At 42.5% G+C, this 22,598-nt stretch overlaps 1 protein-coding gene across 1 annotated transcript; it reads left to right on the top strand.

Annotated features, from left to right (window-relative positions):
• The first annotated feature begins 2,243 nt into the window (after positions 1-2,243).
• LOC114662797 (RNA-binding protein MEX3B-like) lies at positions 2,244-12,067 on the top strand. The gene is made up of 2 exons (XM_028816468.2): positions 2,244-2,886; positions 10,010-12,067. The coding sequence occupies exons 1-2, from the start codon at positions 2,487-2,489 to the stop codon at positions 11,269-11,271; spliced, it is 1,662 nt and encodes a 553-aa protein (XP_028672301.1). The 5' UTR covers positions 2,244-2,486; the 3' UTR covers positions 11,272-12,067.
• The last annotated feature ends 10,531 nt before the right edge of the window (positions 12,068-22,598 follow it).

Below are 22,598 nucleotides of genomic sequence, written 5' to 3' on the forward strand. Positions count from 1 at the left end.
ATACTACCCTACAGACTTACCTTTCTTAACCAGAAGAATCCCAACACACCTTCTACAACTCAGTGGGTAAATGATATTCTATATTATCACAAATTTGAAAAAAAAAATTCTCTCTTAGAGGATATGTCCAACACTTTCTTAATACATGGCAAGAATTTATTAATATTCTTTTAGAAAAGCATGCTGGGCCTGTCATTTATGTTATTTATTGTTTTACCATAATTAAAAATATATTTGTTTTTGTCTGTGTCTCCCATCTTTTGCTCTTAGGTGAAAACGGAATCTTCTTTTTCTCTTTTTTTGTTTTATTGCTTTGTATTTATTTTATTCCTTTGTTATCTGTGCACTCATTTCAATGTAAACAGTAATATCTGTTATGTTATTATACACTGCCTGGCCAAAAAAGAAGTCGCCACCTGGATTTAACTAAGCAAATAGGTACGAGCCTCCTATTGGGTAATTACTGCATGGGCGATTACCTTTCAGCTGGCAACAAGTTATTTAACCCCAGCTGGTGCAATGAGTTGCTTCTCATTTCTTAAACAACCATGTCGAAAGACACATCTTGTGGTCGTGGAAAAGATGTTCGTCTGTTTGAGAAGGGTCAAATCATTGGCATGCATCAAGCAGAGAAAACATCTAAGGAGATTGCAGAAACTACTAAAAATGGGTTAAGAACTGTCCAACGCATTATTAAAAACTGGAAGGATAGTGGGGACCCATCGTCTTCGAGGAAGAAATGTGGCCGGAAAAAAATCCTGAATGATCGTGATCAGCGATCACTTAAACGTTTGGTGAAATCAAATCGAAGAAAAACAACAGTAGAACTCAGGTCTATGTTTAATACTGAAAGTAAGAGCATTTCCACCTGAATATACTGAATGACCAGGTTATTCCATCAATGGATTTTTTCTTCCCTGATAACACGGGCATATTCCATGATGACAATACCAGGATTCATCCATCCATCCATTTTCCAACCCGCTGAATCCGAACACAGGGTCACGGGGGTCTGCTGGAGCCAATCCCAGCCAACACAGGGCACAAGGCAGGAACCAATCCTGGGCAGGGTGCCAACCCACCACAGTACCAGGATTCATCGGGCTCAAATTGTGAAAGTGTGGTTCAGGGAGCATGAGACATCATTTTCACACAGAATCTTTGGGATGTGCTGGAGAAGGCTTTGCGCAGCGGTCAGACTCTACCATCATCAATGCAAGATCTTGGTGAAAAATTAATGCAACACTGGATGGAACTAAATCTTGTGACATTGCAGAAGCTTATCGAAACAATGCCACAGCGAATGCGTGCCGTAATCAAAGCTAAAGGCGGTCCAACAAAATATTAGAGTGTGTGACCTTTTTTTTCGGTGGCGACTTTTTTTTTGGCCAGGCAGTGTATATTACAGAGTAGCATGCCAATGTAATGTTCTGGCTTTCTACAATAAAATATAAAAAAAAAATCAAAAACAACAATAGGTGGCACCCCTTTCAATACAGATGATGAACTTTAAGCTCCATTGCTAAACTAGAAAGTTAAGGTTGTGCATCATCACACACACCCAAAGTCACGGAGAACACTGCAGGGCCAATTAGTCCTTCCCGTCTCACCAGGAGACAGGCTTGCAGCACCCAATACAAAGACATCTTCACGGGCTTCAAGAAACAACATTTTTCAAGATAATTAATTGCATTACCAAAGTTAATTGGACTAAGGGAAGCTTAGTACTTATTTTGCACATCTAGCGGTCATAAAGCAGAAAAATGCCACTGGCTGTATTTAATATATGATGCTTTATTCGCGGTCTTTGTTGGTACTGGATTACTGTCACTAGGATGTGGGAGGCATGCAAGTAAGAATTTCATTGTACTGTGTATGCATGACAGTAAGCTTGAATGCACTTGAGTTTTTAGAGTTTAACGGTTGGTGGCGGACACAATGCAGCTTATATGCCTAGTAGCCCCGTTGAAATGCACAGACAGGGTTCTGCATAAAATAGCTACAAGGTAAACAAAATATCCTTGAGTTCATTTTCTCACTTACTTAGCCAAACGTGCCGTTTCCTTTCATTTGCTTTCTTGTTTTTCCGTCAATCAACTTACTTATAAATTTACTGGTCTTTCGCTGGTACGTTCCTTTTCGATTTCTTTGCAAATGCGGTGGAATTGGCGGCAGCGCCGCTGCACTGTGGCAGATCGTCAACACCACCTTTAGCCCCGCCTCCGCCCTATACGTGACGCATGCGTACCGCCGCCACCGTGGAGCGTGGCTCGTGAGCCCATTGTTGCGCGGCGATGACGTAGCGGGTGAGTGACAGTGCGCGGCGCGGTGAGACAAAGGAGGGCAGCATTGAATTCTGCGACCTGAGCGCGAGAGCAGGAGCGGAGCGGCCTGAGTCAAGCCGAAGAGGGAGCAGCACTTACCCGAGACGAACTGCGAGTGGCAGTCACTCCCTACCTCCAGTGTGCACCGCGAGGGTGCACGCCATGCCGAGCACTCTCTACCATCCCGACATGCCCGAAGCGGAGCCCGAGTCGGACCCGGACCCTCAGGACGAGCAGCTGTGCTTAACCCTGGACCAACTCTCGCTTATCGGTCTGGAGGAGCGGCCGGGAGAAAGAGAATTGGACCTCGCGGTGGCCGGCGATGGGGCCGGCTTTGTTGGACTTGCCATGCTGGAGCACCCAGCCTCACCGACTTCTTGCTCCTCCCCGCCAATGCCAGTTGCTGCCGCCCCGGACATCTTCGGCCCTGGCTTCCACATGGCTGCCCCGTCTCACCATTCGGTGCTGCTTGAAACGGGTAGCCGCAAAAGGAGTGTCAACATGACGGAGTGTGTACCGGTGCCGAGCTCGGAGCATGTCGCCGAGATTGTGGGCAGACAAGGTAGGATACAAAGGGAGGTGGGCTGACTGACGCGCGGTCTTTGTTGACTCACACCTTCTTGTCCGCACTTTTTCTTCACTGACCACCCAGGGAAGCTGTCCCATTGAAAGGGAATGAAGGTAGCTGGGCTCGTACGGTTTGTTAGCTAGAGTCAGTGGGGCGGGGATGGGTGGCTGTTCCTTTAGTCTTGAAGTCGCTCACCTTTGAACTCCCTCGTGCCCTGCTAACTCGAATACCGTTACTTGCCACCACCAGCACTCCTCCCTCCCCGCCGAACTGCTGACCCACTTGTGTGTGAGGCTCCCTCCCCCCTGCCACTCCAAATGGCCCAGGGTGGTGGATGTGTGGGCTGGGCCGCTTTGTCTAGTCTGGGGTGACGGTATTCCTGAGGAGGATGGAGTGTTGAGGTCACAAGTGTCTGCGCTACTTTTTTTTTTTCCTGTTTGGTCCAACCATTAAATTCGGTTGCTAGCTCTCCACCCAGTCCATAGTTCCTATGTTTCGGATTAAGCACTCCCTTACACCGCGTTTATAGCTCCTTTTTTTGTGTGTGTTGCAGCAGTCGCCGGTCTTTGCTGTTCTCTTTGTCTGAAAACCACGCTGCCTGCGCAGTGACATCACAACTTCAGCTTCCCATTGGCTGAGCGTTTAGCCTCGCCTCTTTTAAAGGGCCCGTGCAGGTGTCAAGTGGAGGGTGGGAGGAGGCTGCAGGCACACAAAGAATTCGAGTCTGGGGTTTGTGATCGATAAGTGCGGGTGTTGTCTGCACCGAGGATACTAAAACTTTGAGGATTGAATTTGTCCAGTTCACAGTTTTGATGTATTTATTCTTTAATTACTTTCACTTGGTTGAAGTTAATAATATTCATTTTGTTTATATAGCACCTTTCCCTTGCTCAGTGCTTTTCGCAGAAATTCAGAATGGACAATAGGGCATATACAACATTGGATACACCTAATATCCAGATAAAACACTAAATAAAGAGGACCATAAGGTATCAATGAAAATATCTACATGTTTCACTGATGTTGCAACCTGGATAAAGGAACACCATCTCCACCTCATCCTGGGAAAGACTGGTTCCTTTTTGTTATCCCATCTTATTTGTCTATTCAGCACCCCATCTATGTTCAGCTTGGCTCATTATGTCTAATATCTAAGTTGGTACACAACCTCAGGATGGTGATCGGTGACCAGTTGTCCTTCTGGGACCACGTTGCTGTGGTCTCTTGGTCTTGCAGACTCACTCATTCACAGAACTGTATCTGGCAGAATATGCAACTCTTTGGTCCAGTCTTTGGTCTTCCCATCTGAAGCCATCTGCTGGAAGGAGTACCAGCATGTATCCCCAAGCCGATGCAGTTGATTCAGAATGCTTTGGCTGAAGGCTCACATCAATCCTCTTTTCAGATCACCACCTTGGCTTCCTGTAGTGGCATGTATTAAGTTCCAATCCTTGATGCTCACCTAAAGAGTAGTGGGTCAGCGCCTATATACACTACTGGTCAAAAGTTTAGAACACCTCAGTTTTTCTGCTGTAATGTTTTACTGTTTCATGAAATCAAGGCATAGAACAAATAAACAATGGCAAATATAAAAAAAAATAGTCAAGGAATCATTAAGTTTACACTTTTTTTTTTCTTCTTGAAAATTTTCATTCCTCAAAGTAGCCACCTTTTGCTTGTGTAACAGCCAAACTGCGGTAATCCTTTTAATTCAGACTGTCAGTCACCCTGTGCATGTCACCAACTCCGCCTCCAGAAAAAGAACCCCAGACTATCACATTTCCTCCTTCATGTTTGATTGTTGGCGTCACACACTGAGGGACCATCCTTTCATCAATTCGACACCCTGTGTCATGAACCAAAGATTTCAAGTTTTGATACATCGGTTCCAACTTGCATGGAAAATATGGAGGTTGGTGGCAGGATTGCCACTTCAGCCACCATAAAAACCTCACACTGTTCCATTGTGATCCTGAGGCCATGCACTCAGGTCCCAATCTGAGTGGACTGTCTTGTGGTGGGTGTGGCAACATGCTGTAAAATCGGCACATGCTCCCAACCTTTTCAGAAGACTTTCTTCCTGTCTTCACTAGTCCACAGCTGGTATTTCAAGACCCTATTTTGTTCTTTAAGGAATGGCTTTCTTATTGCCACTCACCCTGTCAGACCTGCAGCATAAAGTCTCCTCTTCATAGTAGAAACAGAGACTTGCTTTCTCTGCCCACAGTTAAGCTGTGCTTAAAGCTGTCATGCTGTGAGGCACCTGTGATCACACAAGCGGGTGACACCCTCAGAAACTTGGCTTATGTCTTTGGGTCTGCCAGGTCACTTCGTATCGGAGGTTCTTCCACTTTACAATTGCCTTTGGACTGTGTAGGACACCACTGGACTCATTGACACTTTATTTTTGTGCAGTTTCACTAAATGGAAGGCCTATAATTTTAAGGGTAATAATACTCTGTCTCATTTCATTTGATAATTGCAATTTTCTTGCCGTTGTCACTGGAATTTACAACTTTCTAGAGTGTAATATTGTCCCAAGTAATACTTCAGAGGGTGTAGTAACACAGTCTGCTCCAACTCTGCATTAAGACAGACAGACAGAGGGTTTTTAAGTAATCAACACAAGTTGTTACACCTGTGCAAATTGCAAGGTTTCATTTATTTTAATTGCTGCAGAACATCTGTAGGGTTTAAAGTATTAGTTGTTCCCTGATGAAGGCCCATTTATAATACCCAGAAATGTCCTTCTCAGTTTTTGCTAACCTAAACCTTTAAATTTAAAACCTATGGCAGTTTTGTGCTTACATTTGTACAATGTAGGTCATTCATTGCATTTCATTTGATTAAATTTGAAGAAAAACTGGAAAAATTGAGGTGTTCTAAAACTTTTGACCGGCAGTGTATATGGAGACACTTTGAAGTCTTAATGCTCCTTCGACCTTTCAAGACTGCTGATTAGATTTAGATAGAACGTTATTTGTCTCCAGGAAGATAATTGATTATTTTACAGAAGCTCTTTAAATAAATACCTATATAAATAGGTAGGTAGGTAAATTAAATACTGTATACACACATTAACACTGTCTGGTGATGTCACCTATGTGTGCTACCAGATCTCAGCCCATACTTTTCATGTGCACCTCCTATTTGGTTGAACGAGCTCCCCACCTCCACATGAAACTCAGACTCCCTTGATGTGTTTAAGAAGAATTTGAAGACTCATGTTTGATGAATTTCTGTCTTATATTAACTGTTCGGTTTTGTAACCTAGCAATTGTAACTAGGAGTTTGCATGTTCTCCCCGTGTCTGCGTGGTTTTCCTCTGGGTGTTTCGATTTCCTCCCACGGTCCAAAGACATGCAGGTTAGGTGCATTGGTGATCCTAAATTGTCCCTAGTGTGTGCATGGTGTGTGGGTGTGTGTGTGTGCCCTGCGATGGGCTGGCGTCCTGCCCAGGGATTTGTTCCTGCCTTGCGCCCTGTGTTGGCTAGGATTGGCTCCAGCAGACCCCCGTGACCCTGTGTTAGGGTATAGCGGGTCAGAAGATGACTTGCTGACTGACTGATAATTGTAACTAGCTTGTATTGTATTCTGAGCTCTTCACTTGTGATGTTCAATTTTGCACCCTTTTCCGGTAACACTTGTTCCCAAACATTCCCCGGACTGATGTTTACTCCGTTATGTTGCCTTGTTTTGTAAGTCGCTTTGTATAAAAAGCGTCTGGGAAGCAAATACATATAAATACAGGGTATACAGAGTTTTGAAATAAATCAAAAGACAATAAACCAGAACAAAATGCAGAAATACAAACATGACAAGAAGACCCTGAACAAATGACATAATTTATGATACAAATGCAAATCTTCCTGAGCGTCTGTATAAGTAGGCTAAACTGAAAATGCCTTTATGAATAATTGTGTTTTAAGCTTTTTTTTTTTTGTTTGTTTGTTTTTGAAAGAATTAATTGTGTGAGTTGATTTCATTAATTTGAGGAGGTCATCTCAAAGTCTGGGTGCAGTAGAGCCAAAGGCTTTGTCACATTTAGTGTGCAGATTAGTTTTGTGCACCACAAGATTGCCAGAATCCATGGACCTTAGTGGAGCATCTTATTGATGTAGTTTGGTGCAAAGCCATACAAAGCCTTATCTCTCTATTATAAAAAGAAATCCTGTCCCCTGTCCTGATAGTCTATGATACGTGATTTTTCTCGGAAGATAATTTAAAGACCTGCGAGACGAAAGAGACCTGCCACGGTGCGTCTCACAGGAACATAAAACGAGAGTCTTGCAAATACACACCCTACTTGCAAGCAATATCAAAAAGAAACCAAATCAGTAGTGTAAAGGCAGTCACGCAGCACACACAGCTCCAGGGCTCTCAGTGCATGTAAAGTGTATAAGGTCAATACGGTAGAAATGAAACATCGACGATTAAACGAAGAAGCGCAGAGAAAAGAGACTCAAATGCGTTGGACAGAAAAAAGAGCAAAAAAGAATAATTGAGGTGCAAATTCAGAAAATAAGGAAAGTAGTTATCAGCCCGGAACAAGTGGAATTGAAAAAAAATCACGTCCAATCCGGCTCAGAATTAAATGACAGTGAGTAAAAGACAAAGTAGAACTTCATAGAGACGTTTACAAACGTTGACGCTAAACACATGCAGAGCAGGTTAGAGACTATGAAACCAGTGAAATTAGAAAGGCTCCAAAAAAAAATAAAAAAAACCTTGACACTATACACATGTGGAGAAAGTTAAAGGATATGAAAGTAGAAAAATTAGAAAATATAAAAAATAAAGATCGCAGTAACGCAAACAAACAAACTGCCTCATTTAACTATGCACCAGTCTAACTTTGGTTTTGCACAATAATTACTACACTATTGCACCTTAACACTTAATTCTATTTTATTCACATAATTTTACTTATTGATTATGTTCTACTATACTGTTATCTTTTGATCTATGACTTTTTGTTAATCTAACTGATATTCTTCTAACTTTGCACAGTTTTTGATAAGCGGATCAGGATGCATTTCACTGCGTGTTGTCCTTTATAACTATGCATGTGACAAATAGAGAATCTTGAGAATTTCAAAAACAGAGTTTACCGCACATGCATTTATTGGCTACTTTGTTAATGTATATATATTGATCTGTCTGCTTATTTAAAAAGCTGAATTTACACCAGGAGTCAAAAACGTTCTGTCTAGCCCTTGTACAAAAACCTAGACAAAAGCTGGGGTATCACCTTGGTAACCCCATGTACTTTTGGAACTGTGAGAGGAAAATAGCACGACTTTACAGACAGGAGTCCAATGCAGAACTCTACTTACTTTTTTACTTTGTAAAAAAAAATGATTAACTGCTGATGATGTAGATCGTTTTGTCTGTGCTGAAATTCCAAACAGAGAAACCTATCCTGACCTCATTAAAAAGATTCAGCATATTGGGACTCGCAAGATTACAAATATTGTTTTTACAGAAGTTCTGAAATAAAAGTGAAACTAATGAAATAGCAACAATTCAAAGAAAAAAAAATCTTCAAAGTGTGTATCCGGAAAAATAAATATGGGGGTTGGCGAGCGAAGCGAGCAGAGGGCGAAGCTCCCTAGTCTTTATATATAATAAGCTTCCGTGGCTGTCTGTTTGTCTGTCCAGGATTTTAAATCGCCCGTAGCTCGCAAACCGTTTCACCTATTGACTTGAAATTTGGTACACATATACTACGTGGGCGGCACGGTGGCGCAGTGGGTAGCGCTGCTGCCTCGCAGTTGGGAGATCTGGGGACCTGGGTTCGCTTCCTGGGTCCTCCCTGCGTGGAGTTTGCATGTTCTCCCCGTGTCTGCGTGGGTTTCCTCCGGGGGCTCCGGTTTCCTCCCACAGTCCAAAGACATGCAGGTTAGGTGGATTGGCGATTCTAAATTGGCCCTAGTATGTGCTTGGTGTGTGGGTGTGTTTGTGTGTGTCCTACGGTGGGTTGGCACCCTGCCCGGGATTGGTTCCTGCCTTGTGCCCTGTGTTGGCTGGGATTGGCTCCGGCAGACCCCCATGGCCCTGTGTTCGGATTCAGCGGGTTGGATAATGGATGGATGGATATACTACGTGACGTCTATTTTTCTGCTTTCGGGATGATGATTGACCTCCAAGGTTATTCCTCTTTTTATTTTATTTTATTTTATTTTATTTTATTGTAGAATCAACTCTCTGCAGTGGCCAGCAGGGTGGCCATGTGGCGCATGTGCACGGGCGCCGTTCTCATTCCTACCACCTTCGCCGTCATTTCTCCTACCTCTTCATATCTTAAATCATTCTTGAGGCAGATTGAAGGCTTAAGTGAAAAATTAAGGGAAACGTACTAAGTAATTGCAACACAAACACTGACTTAATCAGTTTTAACGCGAAAAGATGCCGGCGAAAGAAGAGAAGAAGCGGGCCGCTAGGGTATAGAAAAGTAGAGCTGCTCAGGAAGCAGCAAGCACATCAACCTCTGAGCAAACGAATGATAAATGTACGGAGAAAGAGAATGATAACTATTAGTCAAGTGTATTCCTGCAGTGTGTCGTTACTGGTAGTTTAATAATACAAGTTAGTATGAAATTCTTTAAGAGACGGGGAGCCAGTGAAAGTGGTGGAGCAGGTTGTGTTTTAACATGCTTGATGTTGCAGGTCTGTGTAAGGACTCTTGCAGCAGTGTTTTGAACCAAATGGAGCTGTGATAAAAGATTCAAAGGGGCACCTGCCAGTAGGGGGTTACAGTGGGTGATACAGGATGCAGTAAAACCGTGGATGACTTTCTCGGCTTTGGAAAAGGAGAGAGATGAGCAAGCGTGGAATATGTTGAGGTTGTGAAAGAAAGAAAGTTTAATTTGATTTATGTGGTTAGAATAAGAAAGGGAGGAACCAAAAACAAAGCTAAGATTCTTAGTAGAAAAAGAAGGTCTGATAACATCATCACTCTTTTTTTTTTTTTTCTTTTAAGCTGAGCTTTAGTATCATTTAGCCTAACTTTGAATTTTGTTGCACTTTACTTTTAAAGCTGTATGTATTCCATTCAAGTTTTATTTATTTTTTTATAGTCGGAGTGCTAATTACATTTTTGTACTGTCTTCCCCAGGCTGCAAGATCAAAGCACTGCGAGCGAAGACCAACACCTATATTAAAACCCCAGTGCGTGGAGAAGAGCCCGTGTTCATTGTGACGGGCCGCAAGGAAGATGTGGACATGGCCAAGCGGGAGATCCTGTCTGCCGCAGAGCATTTCTCTATGATCCGAGCTTCCAGGAACAAAGCCAATGCTGGGGGGTTGATGGGCACTACTTCCCTTTCGGCACCTCCCAATCTGCCCGGCCAGACCACCATTCAGGTGCGAGTGCCTTACCGGGTGGTGGGTCTGGTGGTGGGTCCCAAGGGGGCCACCATTAAGAGGATCCAGCAACAAACTCACACATACATTGTGACACCCAGTCGAGATAAGGACCCTGTGTTTGAAGTGACAGGCATGCCTGAGAATGTGGATCGGGCACGTGAAGAGATAGAGACCCATATCACCCTGAGGACGGGGGCTTTTGTGGACTTGCAAGGGGAGAATGACTTCCACAGTAATGGGACTGATGTGAGTTTAGAGGCTTCAAGCTTGTCCATGGGTGCTGCCTTGTGGACAAGAGCACCAAGTGGTACCCATGTGGCGGCTAGTGCCAGGAAGGTGGCTGCATCTGCATTCCGTAATGGTAGTTTGAGCTCCTTGGGCTCAGGGTCTACTGAGTCTCACTACAGTAATGCTGGGGGACGGCTAGCAGACACAAGCCCCACTAGCCCTTTCAGCACGGGCAGTGGCGGCTTTACCTTTGGACCGGATCCCGGCCCTACTTTGCCGACAGCTGACGATGTGAGTTTTGAGTTTAGCGGTGGCACTGGAAACATCTGGGCACCTTTTCTCAATGGAGGCGTCCAGCAGCGGCGCAACAGTGGGCTGAGTGGGGGTGCTCTCACCCCTCGTCTCTCCCCAACACTTCCGGAGTCTCTGCTAACGGAACACCCACTGAGCACCCTTTCTTGGCTGCAAAGCAGTAGCTCTGCCCCGTCTTCCTTTTCCAGCAGCACCCCCGGCTACTCCTCTTCGTCTTCTTCGCTGCCAGGTAGCTTCTCTTCAGCAGCCTCCGGGGGCTCCCCTCCAGATTCCGAAGGCAGTGGGCTTGGTCACTTAAAGACTGTGCGGGAGTGCTCGGTGTGCTTTGAGAGTGAGGTGACTGCTGCTCTGGTGCCCTGTGGCCATAATCTCTTCTGTATGGAGTGTGCCGGACAGATCTGCGAGTCGGCACAGCGCGAGTGCCCAGTTTGTCACACTCCAGCGACCCAAGCCATCCGCATATTCTCTTAATGTGTGAGCGAGGTGGGTGCACTTTTAATGGCAGAGGGGGATGGAGGGGACTCCCTCTCCTTCTCTACTGCCAAGCAGCCATTTGACCAATCAGGAAAGGTCTGGCTGTGAGGGGCGGCCACTCTCAAGTCAGCTCTTTATGCTCTTTTTTTTTTTTTTTTTAAATAAGCGGAATAAGACCAAAACTCCAAGGGTGAGGGGGCATTAATTTTGGCATTTTTGGATCAAACAAATGGCAGGTGCTTTTTAATTATAAGATGTATCATCTTTTTATTAACTTGTACAGACAGTTTGAACAGTTGGCCGCTTCCAGTTGTCAAACGTGTGGCGGGGTCAAGCTTAGAGACAGGGGGTGGGGTCACCGCTGACTTTCCCATCTACTCAGTTATTATTTATTTTATTTATTCATCTTGATCTTGAGTCTTAGACTGCTGGGCAGAGTCCTGCCAGTTACGCCTGCCATCCCAACACAATGCCCCCCCCCACCCCAACCACTCATTTTGTGGTTGCAGCGCCCCTAGGTGCCGTGTTGGCCTTGCAGAAACACAGATGCATACTCATTCTTTTACTTGTGTAGGTGATTTATAGCAGAATTAACTTTATTGAAGAAATTTTAAGAATTAAATATATTTTATTTTAAATTACGGACCTTTACTCCTTTGGCACAGCTGAAGTATCAAGATAAATATACATATATACATAAATATATATATATATATATTTGAAGTGACTTAATGGTTATGATAAATTGTATTAAGAGTTTTATTTTTTACGCTTCTTAATAAAATTTTTTTTTTTTAATTAATTTTTGACTCTTGCTTCAAGTTGTGCTAGGGCGGTGGCGGAGGCTTGAATGTGCTGCTGACTGTTATTGGAGTGGTCCGTTGTCATTTTGATGGGTCTTGTAATGGACAGTTTTTGCTGCTGGCCACGGTCCGTTAAGGACTCTCATGTCCAGGAGAAAAGCTCTACTCCATGTGTGTGCTTCCAAAAAGTGTAAGAGCCTTAACTCCAAATAAGTGCTTTTAACACAAATCATTTCTAAAGAGCTGCAGAGTATTTTTACGAATAGAAAATCTGACTATGTTTGAAAATAACCACCAGAACAATCTGTTAGATGCATAGCTTCCAACGTTAAGCCCTTCAGATTATTATTGGGCTTTTGCTCACACAATGTAAGTCAATCTTCCAAATATATTCAATATTTGAAGTTTGATGTGATCAATAGTCAAGTATTCAAATTGGTTTGTCGTCTTCGGCCAATGTGTTTCAGAATTTGCTTCTTTCTTCCATGCAATACAGGTAATCCAACACTAAATGTACCTACCTGTAGGCATTTGTCTTTCTAGAAATATTCCTAGTGTACTCGGTGTTCGTCTGGAGCACTTACAATATCAATAATTTGCCAGAGATACCCTCAAAGGATAAGTTTATTTTTACAAGTCAAAATTATGTTATCTATGCATCTGCCATGCAAAATTGTGTTTTAAAGTTTATTGCTTCCTATAAATTAAAAAAAATGTCTTTCCCACATTTTCAGTTTACATTATAGTCTATGGGACATGGAGGGAAAGATTAAAAACTTACCAAATATATAAATTTTTCAAAAAAAGACATTGCTTTCTATAAATGTAAAAAAATATATATTTTATTGGCTCTGGGGCTTTACAATGGAGGGTTATGGGGCACGGAGGAAAAGCTTAAAAACGTAACCAAATACGCTCATTTTCAAGCCCAAGAAAGTTGTTGAGTTTGATCTGCGTCTTGTGTTTACACACAAACATTGTGAAACAGTTTATATGTGTCATTTTTTTTTTTTTAACAAAAAAGCACCCGTATTATGAAATTCAGCCGTATTTAAAAAAGACCAGCCATGTGTAGTTATACGAGAATGTCTTCAAGCAAATAGAAAACCTAACCCTTACCACGAGAAAAATAGTACCAGGAATATGCGATAAACTCATTATTTTCAGATCCGTTTTCTTCTCACAGACATTCTTTGGAAACACAGAAGGTGCAGATCAATACTTAATAACTTTCTTGGCTTGATTAATGATCGTGTTTGGTGAGTTTTTAAGCTTTTCCTCCATGCCCCATAACCCTCCATTGTAAAGCCCTAGAGCAGCCAATTTCCATTCCATTATCCAACCCGCTATATCCCAATTACAGGGTCACGGGGGTCTGCTGGAGCCAATCCCAGCCAACTCAGGGCGCAAGGCAGGAAACAAACCCCGGGCAGGGCGCCAGCCAGCAGCCAATGTATTTTTTTAAATTTATAGAAAGCACTTAACTTTGGAACACAATTTTGTGTGACAAATACATATGTAGCATGTTTGTGAAGAAATTAACTTAGACTTGAAAAATGCTGAACTTATCCTTTAATGCACCTTCAGTCCTGGACTACCGAAAAATGTTTTATCTTGGGTTCGTTTTATTCTCTAGTTTTAAGAAAACGTAAGATATTTGATAAACTAGAGGAGACCATTCTGTCCGTCAAGCTTGTTTGTTTAGCTAATAACTAAGTTGACCCAGTATCTCGTCCAGATGCTTCTTAAAGTTGTCAAGATTTCTGCTTCAACTGTGTCAAGTCCTGCAAGCGGGTCCTCCAACTTACAGGGAAATCTTGGGGTTTGGTGGCAGGAATTGGCCAGTCACAGTGTTTCAGTGTGATGCTGAGGTGTCACCGCTGAACTCTGGTCCATGATTGTTGTGAGGGTAGTGTGACAACGTGCTGTCAGCAAATGCTCCCGACCTCTTTCTCTCTCTCTCTCTCTCTCTCTCTGTGTCTCGGTGGTTTGTTCCAGATTCCCACAACTCTTTGTGCAAAGAAGTACTTCCTGATTTCAGTCCTAAATGCACTTCTTAATTTCCAGTGGTATCACTGCTATGTGATTCAACATTAAGAATTCTGCTGGATGTAGTTTACCAATGCCTCTGAGAGTTTTGAAGATGTGTTTTAGGTCCCATGCAGTCTCCTCTGCTTGCGACTAAACAGGTCTAATTCTCCGAGTCTGTCACGGTAAGACGTGTCCTTGAGTCCTGGAATGCACCTGGGTGGTGGTCTTCTCTGCACAGCTTCAAGTGCTGTTATGTCTTTTTGCACACTGTACTCCGGATACAGTCTCATTAGCACACTTTATAGTCTGAGCGTGATGTTCCTTGATTTCCATTCAGTAGTTTTTACAATTATAACATAACCTTTTATTTGCCTTTTTAATTGCTTCTGCACATTGCTTAGATAATAAACATGTTGTGTTAACACAAACCTCTTAATCCTTTTCAGAGGTTCTTTCCTTTACGACAGTGACAGTGTATTTATAATTGACATTACTTTTGCCCACGTGTAGTATTTTACCTTTTTCCACATTAAACAGCATTTTTTTTTAACTTTCTCATACACATAGTATAGAGAAAGTGTAGTAATCGTGAAAAAAATTTGACCTCAAGATTTTGATGAATCTTCACATTTTAGACCTTCCGGAGTCTGAAAATAACCGTTTTTGAAATTATGACTCTGTGTGTGTAAACACGATAACTCGAAAATGGTTTGCTGCAGGTCAGTGAGATTTTATACACCTGCTTTATATCAAAAATAAGGAATCCTATCCTTCCAGCAACCGGAAGTGGTACTTGAAATGAATACTTTTTGCGAATTTCCGAGTAAACTGTGGTTATAATTACAGATAAATGATTCAAATTTTGTGTAGATGTTTATAGTGATGAAAAAGATACGAAATTTGAGAAAAATCACTCAACCTGAAGTAGTATTTTATTTAAACAACCATCCAAATTTTTTGTATCATGGAAATATAAATGTGTACACGATATTAAAAAACATTCTTTCAATAACCATTATTAATTTTAAGTTAATTAATACATCATCAGTTTAACAATAACGTGTTAACATTGAACAAGTCAAGTCTAGTTGGGGAGCATGCACTGGTACAGCACGTTGCCGCACCCACTACACCACGAAACAACTCGGGATCCTGGTTGGCAAACCCCCAGGCAGACACGCCATCCATTCCCACCCTCCAGGAATGACCCTCTATCTGCTGCAGCCAGGTGTTACATGGGTGACCCCTTGGCCTGGTCCAGCCACTCGGGTCCTCAACAGTGAGGATCTTAAGAGCCGGATCACCCTCAGGGAAACGCACCACATGGCCGTAGCGCCATAACTGACGCTCCCTCACAGTGCAGGTAATGTTTCTCAATCGGGACTCCATGAGCAACACAAAGTCAAACCAGCAGTACCCAAGGATTTTCCGAAGAGAGAGACAGTACTGAAGGAGTCCAGTCTTTGTCTCGGGTCACTGGATAGCGTCCATCTCTTGCAACCATATACAGTGCATCTTGAAAGTATTCACAGCGCATCACTTTTTCCACATTTTGTTATGTTACAGCCTTATTCCAAAATGGATTAAATTCATTTTTTCCTCAGAATTCTACACACAACACCCCATAATGACACCGTGAAAAAAAGTTTCCCCTGATCATCCTTGAGATGTTTCTGCAGCTTAATTGGAGTCCACCTGTGGTAAATTCAGTTGACTGGACATGATTTGGAAAGGCACACACCTGTCTATAGAAGGTCCCACAGTTGACAGTTCATGTCAGAGCACAAACCAAGCATGAAGTCAAAGGAATTGTCTGTAGACCTCCGAGACAGGATTGTCTCAAGGCATAAATCTGGGGAAGGTTACAGAAAAATTTCTGCTGCTTTGAAGGTCCCAATGAGCACAGTAGCCTCCATCATCCGTAAGTGGAAGAAGTTCAAAACCACCAGGACTCTTCCTAGAGCTGGCCGGCCATCTAAACTGCGCGATCAGGGGAGAAGGGCCTTAGTCAGGGGGGTGACCAAGAACCCAATGGTCACTCTGTCAGAGCTCCAGAGGTCCTCTGTGGAGAGAGGAGAACCTTCCAGAAGGACAACCATCTCTGCAGCAATCCACCAATCAGGCCTGTATGGTAGAGTGGCCAGACGGAAGCCACTCCTTAGTAAAAGGCACATGGCAGCCCACCTGGAGTTTGCCAAAAGGCACCTGAAGGACTCTCAGACCATGAGAAAGAAAATTCTCTGGTCTGATGAGACAAAGATTGAACTCTTTGGTGTGAATGCTAGGCATCACGTTTGGAGGAAACCAGGCACCGCTCATCACCAGGCCAATACCATCCCTACAGTGAAGCATGGTGGTGGCAGCATCATGCTGTGGGGATGTTTTTCAGCGGCAGAGACTGGGAGACTAGTCGGGATAAAGGGAAAGATCACTGCAGCAATGTACAGAGACATCTTGGATGAAAACCTGCTCCAGAGCGCTCTTGACCTCAGACTGGGGCGACGGTTCATCTTTCAGCAGGACAACGACCCTAAGCACACAGCCAAGATATCAAAGGAGTGGCTTCAGGACAACTCTGTGAATGTCCTTGAGTGGCCCAGCCAGAGCCCAGACTTGAATCTGATTGAACATCTCTGGAGAGATTTTAAAATGGCTGTGCACCGACGCTTCCCATCCAACCTGATGGAGCTTGAGAGGTGCTGCAAAGGGGAATGGGAGAAACTGGCCAAGGATAGGTGTGCCAAGCTTGTGGCATCATATTCAAAAAGACTTTTTTTTTTTTTTTTTGTTCTTTATTTCGTCTTATACGATTTCTCGTATTAGAAATTTGTTAGTTTTCGCATACCCCTTGGGGTCAGAGCGCAGGGTCAGCCATTGTACAGCGCCCCTGGAGCAATTACAGGTTAAGGGTCTTGCTCAAGGGCCCAGCAGAGTAGGATCTCTTTTGGCAGTGACGGGGATTCGAACCGGCAACCTTCTGGATACCAGCGCAGATCCTTAGCCTCAGAGCCACCACTCCACCCCAAAAGCTGCTGCCAAAGGTGCATCGGCAAAGTATTGAGCAAAGGCTGTGAATACTTATGGACATGGGATTTCTCAGTTTTTTTATTTTTAATAAATTTGCAAAAATCTCAAGTAAACTTTTTTCACGTTGTCATTATGGGGTGTTGTGTGTAGAATTCTGAGGAAAAAAATGAATTGAATCCATTTTGGAATAAGACTGTAACATAACAAAATGTGGAAAAAGTGATGCGCTGTAGCAAGACAGGAAGCACCAGGACTCTAAAGACTTGGACCTTTGTCCTTTTGAAGATATCAGGAGCGCCACACACCCCTTTCCAGTGACCTCATGTCCCCCCATGCTTTCCCAATCCGTCTACTGACTTCATAGGAAGAGTCACCAGAGACGTGAATTTCACTGCCGAGGTCGGTAAACCTCTCGATGAGGTCGACACTCTCACTGCAGACAGACACACTGCTGATGGCCGTGCCCAAGAGATCATTAAAGGCCTGGATGTTGGTTTTTATCAGGACACTCACAAGCCCCGACACTCAGTCTCTCGAGAGCCCCAATCAGAGCCTCCATTGACTCTGTGAGATCACAACATCGTCAGCAAAGTCAAGATCCGTGAATCTCTCTTCACCAACAGATGCCCCACAGCCACTGGTACCCCACGACCCTGCCCAACACCCAGTCCATGAACCTGACCTGTAAATATAAAGATGTAATGGGAACAATAAGCTGCTACGTCCCCGTCGTGTTCCTGGTAATATATTTAATTTTATGATATTTTTTCCACCTTCATTATCATAATTAAATGTAGCTAAGTGCAGTTTTACCTATAACAATTTATTGCAACAAATATATAATTCTAACACTTTTTCTGTGTCTTTTGATAACTATAACTCTTTTTACTTTGTACGGTAGTGCATATGTAATCATGAAAAAATTCCACCACCTTTTTCGACCTCCCTAAGTCTAATAATATAATTTTAATATAAAGTCTGATTATGAATAGAGATAAACGACTGTGTATTGATGTTCTCAATTAGTTATGATGAGAAACAAAGAGATGTGATATTTGAGAAATATCGCGCCCCTGGAAGTGGTTCTGATCTCCTTTCCTCTCTCTGAGTATACGAGAGACTTGAGGGGAGCGCACTCCCGATTTGTTTCCCTAAGTGTCCAAATCTTCTTCAATTGCTTTTGTTGCCTTTTCATTTTCTGCCATTCCTTCAGCTTTAACATCATCTGAGAATTCCACAGATTTAGTAAGGATACCAAAACCTTGTCAATAATACAATTCTGAAAAGGTAATGGTCGCAGGACAGACCCCTAAGGGACTCCACTAATGACCCCCTTCTCCTCTTATCTCTACTCTGTCTCCTGCTGGTTGACCTCTGATGCCTTCAGCTTGTAGTTTCTGAATTATTCTTCAATGTGGGACAACCGAGTCAAAGTCTTTTTGAAAGTTGAAGTAAATTCTGTCGCATGCTTTGCTTTTCTCAACTAATTCAGTTGCCTGTTTAAAGGATTGGTTTGGCAAGAGCCTCTCATAAAGTCCTACTGGCTGCTATTTAGTATATTATTTTCATTTGCACACTTTTCTAATTATTATAGTTTCACATGCTACAGAAATGAGACTTGTTTGTCTGTAATGAGCAGAATCCATTTTGTTTCCCTCCTTGGAAGACTGGAGTCTCATTTGCAGCTTTTCAGTCCTCCGGTTATTTCAAATCACCTGGGGCCTCATGTATAAACGGTGCGTACGCATAGAAATGTTGCGTACAAACGTTTCCACACTCAAATCGCGATGTATAAAACCTACACTTGGTGTAAAGCCATGCACATTTCCACGGTACCTCATACCTTGGCGTACACAATTTCTCCGCTCGGTTTTGCAGACTGGCGGCACCCAGCATCAAAGCAGTGCTACTGTTCCTGTGTGGTTACCCTTTCTTTCTTAGACCCACATTCCTGACACGGCTTTATAAATACACTGAAACTAACTGCATATTGTTTATTAGTGTAATGCATCTGATTGTAATTAACCTGCAGCAATATAATGGTCCAGGGCAGGGGTGGGCAAATTCATTCCTGTAGGGCCGCAGTGGCTGCAGGTTTTTGTTCCAACCCAATTGCTTAATGAAAAGCACTTATTGCTCTAGAAACATCTTCTGCTTCATTTTAGTTATCTCCCTCGTTAAGATTATGAACCCTTATTGCTTATTTAAGTCTTAAACAGCTGCATTCTTGGTTTGTAATTGCTCCTTATTATCAATAAGATGCAAATGACAAAAGAAACCAGCAGTTATCCATTTTGCTTGTTACCCTTTACACCTGAGTGTATTTATCGTGCACTATTTGGTTTAATGAAATACTTGGAAGGAAAGAGAAGAGAAAAAAGTGAAGGATTGAGAATTACCCATCCGTTTATACACTTCAAAGTATTTGGATGATATCCTTAGAATGGAAAAAAAAAAATCTAGGATATGAGAATGACTTGACATAGCAGAGTTAAAGCACTAACAAGACATGAAATGTAATTATTGGCAAGGATTGTTTTCTAATTAAGCAACTGGGTTGGAACAAAAACCCACAGCCACTGCGGCCCTCCAGGAATGAATTTGCCCACCCCTGGTCCAGGGAATAGCCATAGTATTCCAAATACCAGAACTGCTTTAGCGTTGTAACTCTCACTGCATCTTCTTCTTCTTTCAGCTGCTCCAGTTAAGGGTTGCCACAGCAGATCATCTTTTTCCATATTACTCTCACTGCACCACTCGGAGTATTTATATCACTGTATCTGAGTGTGGAATCACAGCAGCAGCTGATCGGAAAGAGAATTATCAGGATACAGCATGAAGCAGACGCTGCCTCAGCCACGGCAAAACGCTTCAGAGACTTCCCAGTACGGACTTTGCGGTTTAGAAAAAGTTTCATCCCAAGAACTTTAAACGCACTCAATCAGTCCATCAAGTGCTCCTTGTAGAACTGTTTGGACTTGTAAGTACAATTACCTCACTGTAAACTTGCACTACAGTTATAATATTACACAACCTGCGCTACTTTATAAAGCGCGTATTTACATATGATGACGGTATTCATTTTTAAAATGAAATGCAGCAAAATATGTTGATTATATTATACAGATAAAACTTTAACTTCATTTAAATAATCTGTATTGGTAATAATTAAACATGTGAGGACACGGTGCCGCAGCGCTAGCTAGTTCAGGGATTGTTCCTGCATTGCGTTGTATTCTTGCTGGTGCTGACGCGACACTGGAATGCTAGACGGATAGAATAATTAAACACGTACTACGGAGATATTTCAGTGTTCCTTAAAAGTTTTTGAAGAATCGGCGTTCTAAGCTTACAAATGGCTTCACGTCTATTACAGAGCTGATTGTGTGGCAATTGGGTATTTGGAGAAAGAAAAGTAAGGACAGGAATTGGAGGTTAGTACGCTTGAAAGAGACAGTACTGCTGTGATAAATTACGTCATTGAAGGTCGCGCATGGCGCAGCAAGCCTCTTGAGTGAGATATGAACAATCACTGCGCCACCGTGTTCCCATGTTTAATAACATGCTTTCATTCCTATCATCATGAAAAAGATATCACGTATACATCTCAGTATTTTAATTATTCAGAGAGCTGTAATATCACGAATGTAATGGATTCTGTGTCCTGTCGGAGAAAGAGAAAGCCCGTTTAAGAAGCACGTAGTGATTCACACACACAGCACAAAGAAGATCAAATACAGAACAAAGCATTTAACGTGCTACTTTAGTTACAATGGGATTTGAGAAACCATTTTTTTTAAACGATTTTAAGATGAAGTTTATGATGTTCTACTTTAATGGCAAAATAAACTATGTGATTAAAGTGGAAATTTCGAGATTAAAGTTGACATTTCATGCTTTTTTCCCACTGTGTGCCTATTTTTTTGTCTGTACCCTAATAAGCTTTCATATGAAGGCTACGACTTGCCTTGTCACGGCGACTTTGATATGTGATTTCTTTTTTATTTCGGGCACTGTGCGACTTTGTGAACTTGAGCTTTCGAGTATCTCCGACACTCTGTCACTCGATCAATTTCCTTTTGTTGATTATAACACTGTTTAAACCAACAAATAGTACGTTTTTCCTTTGCCTCCACTTGGTATTTGCTGAAATTCTTATATTTTCCCCCGAGCTTTTCCCATTGTCTTTTCTCAGACTATTTATATCGATTTGCATATTCAAAGAGGCGTAATTCTGGGAGGAGTTGGGGCGGGACAGAAGGCGCATGCACGTGCGTTACTTTTCACGCTGATCGGGATTTATGTAGTGGAAGAACGTGAAAGTTTGCGTACGTACAGATTCCTGCATCTGGATTTTTCTGTGCGTACGCACATTCCCGCTTTTGTGCTTACGCCATGTTATAGTGTGAATTCTACGCACGGCATTATACATGAGGCCCCTGATCACATTGCCCAGTTTTAAAGGGTTAAGTACAGTACTTGACAGCAGATCGTTTTAAGCATGAATGCGTTACCATATAACATTCATTTGTAACTACTCCATATGAAAAGCATTGTATCAGATTCCAAAAAGCTTCAAATGAAAACCCAGCCTAACAAAGTGAACGAAACGGCCACACGAGCGGAATGTCATTAACAGAAATGACAACAACAACAACTTCTTATAAAAATAATAATAATAATAATGCATTTTATTTATAGGGACACTTTACATTAGCAGTAAATCTCAAAGTGCAACATAAAAAGTTTAAACAAAGGCAAAGCAAGATAAAAACAGAAATAAAACAACAATAATTACTACCCGACGCCCACCGTAGCATACGGAGGTGTAAGAATAGGAACTGAAAACGTTGAGAAAGGAATTCAGAAATCAAGAAAAAATAAATACTTCTTGAAAGACACAGTTGTGCATACTGTAGGTGTTTTGGTGGAGAAGACAGATAACGAGTCAAAAGATCTAACCCTAGAAAAAGCCACATACAACTGACCGTGGCTGAAGACTGGTATCAGGTCTGTGCTCTGGTCTTTGGGTATCCGACAGTGCATGTAGAATTTCCGGCCAAGCAGCATTACATGTGAAAGTGATAAATAAATCAGACTTTCCGAATTTACGTACTATGGCCATGGCATCCTGGTAGTTTTGTTGCATGTATCTTGGACTTCCTGGAAATGTGGACGGTAATATGATCATTTTGCCTACACGTACGTCGTTATTTTCAGCGTTTGCTTGCAGTGCGTCTGATAGTTCCATGCGCAGATCTTGTTGATGTAATCTGAGATAGTTGAGACGCGTGCCCTCTGTTTAAACATACGCATCTACGACGTACTGTTGGAATAGTTTGCCGCTGGAGTGCAAAACACTAAATGTATTCCTCATTGCTAATCTGTACGCGTAAAATTGGCATTGAGTAAGCCTTACTCGCTTGGCAGTTCTTTTATCGGGAACATGTTGTAAATCTTTGC

This window comes from Erpetoichthys calabaricus, chromosome 12 (assembly GCF_900747795.2).
Source record: "Erpetoichthys calabaricus chromosome 12, fErpCal1.3, whole genome shotgun sequence".
Taxonomy (NCBI): domain Eukaryota; kingdom Metazoa; phylum Chordata; class Cladistia; order Polypteriformes; family Polypteridae; genus Erpetoichthys; species Erpetoichthys calabaricus.

Coding starts and splice junctions, on each gene's coding strand:
- LOC114662797 (XM_028816468.2), top strand. CDS start 2,487: ATGCCGAGCACTCTCTACCATCCCGACATGCCCGAAGCGGAGCCCGAG. Junction 2,887..10,009: donor CGAGATTGTGGGCAGACAAG/GTAGGATACAAA, acceptor TGTCTTCCCCAG/GCTGCAAGATCAAAGCACTG.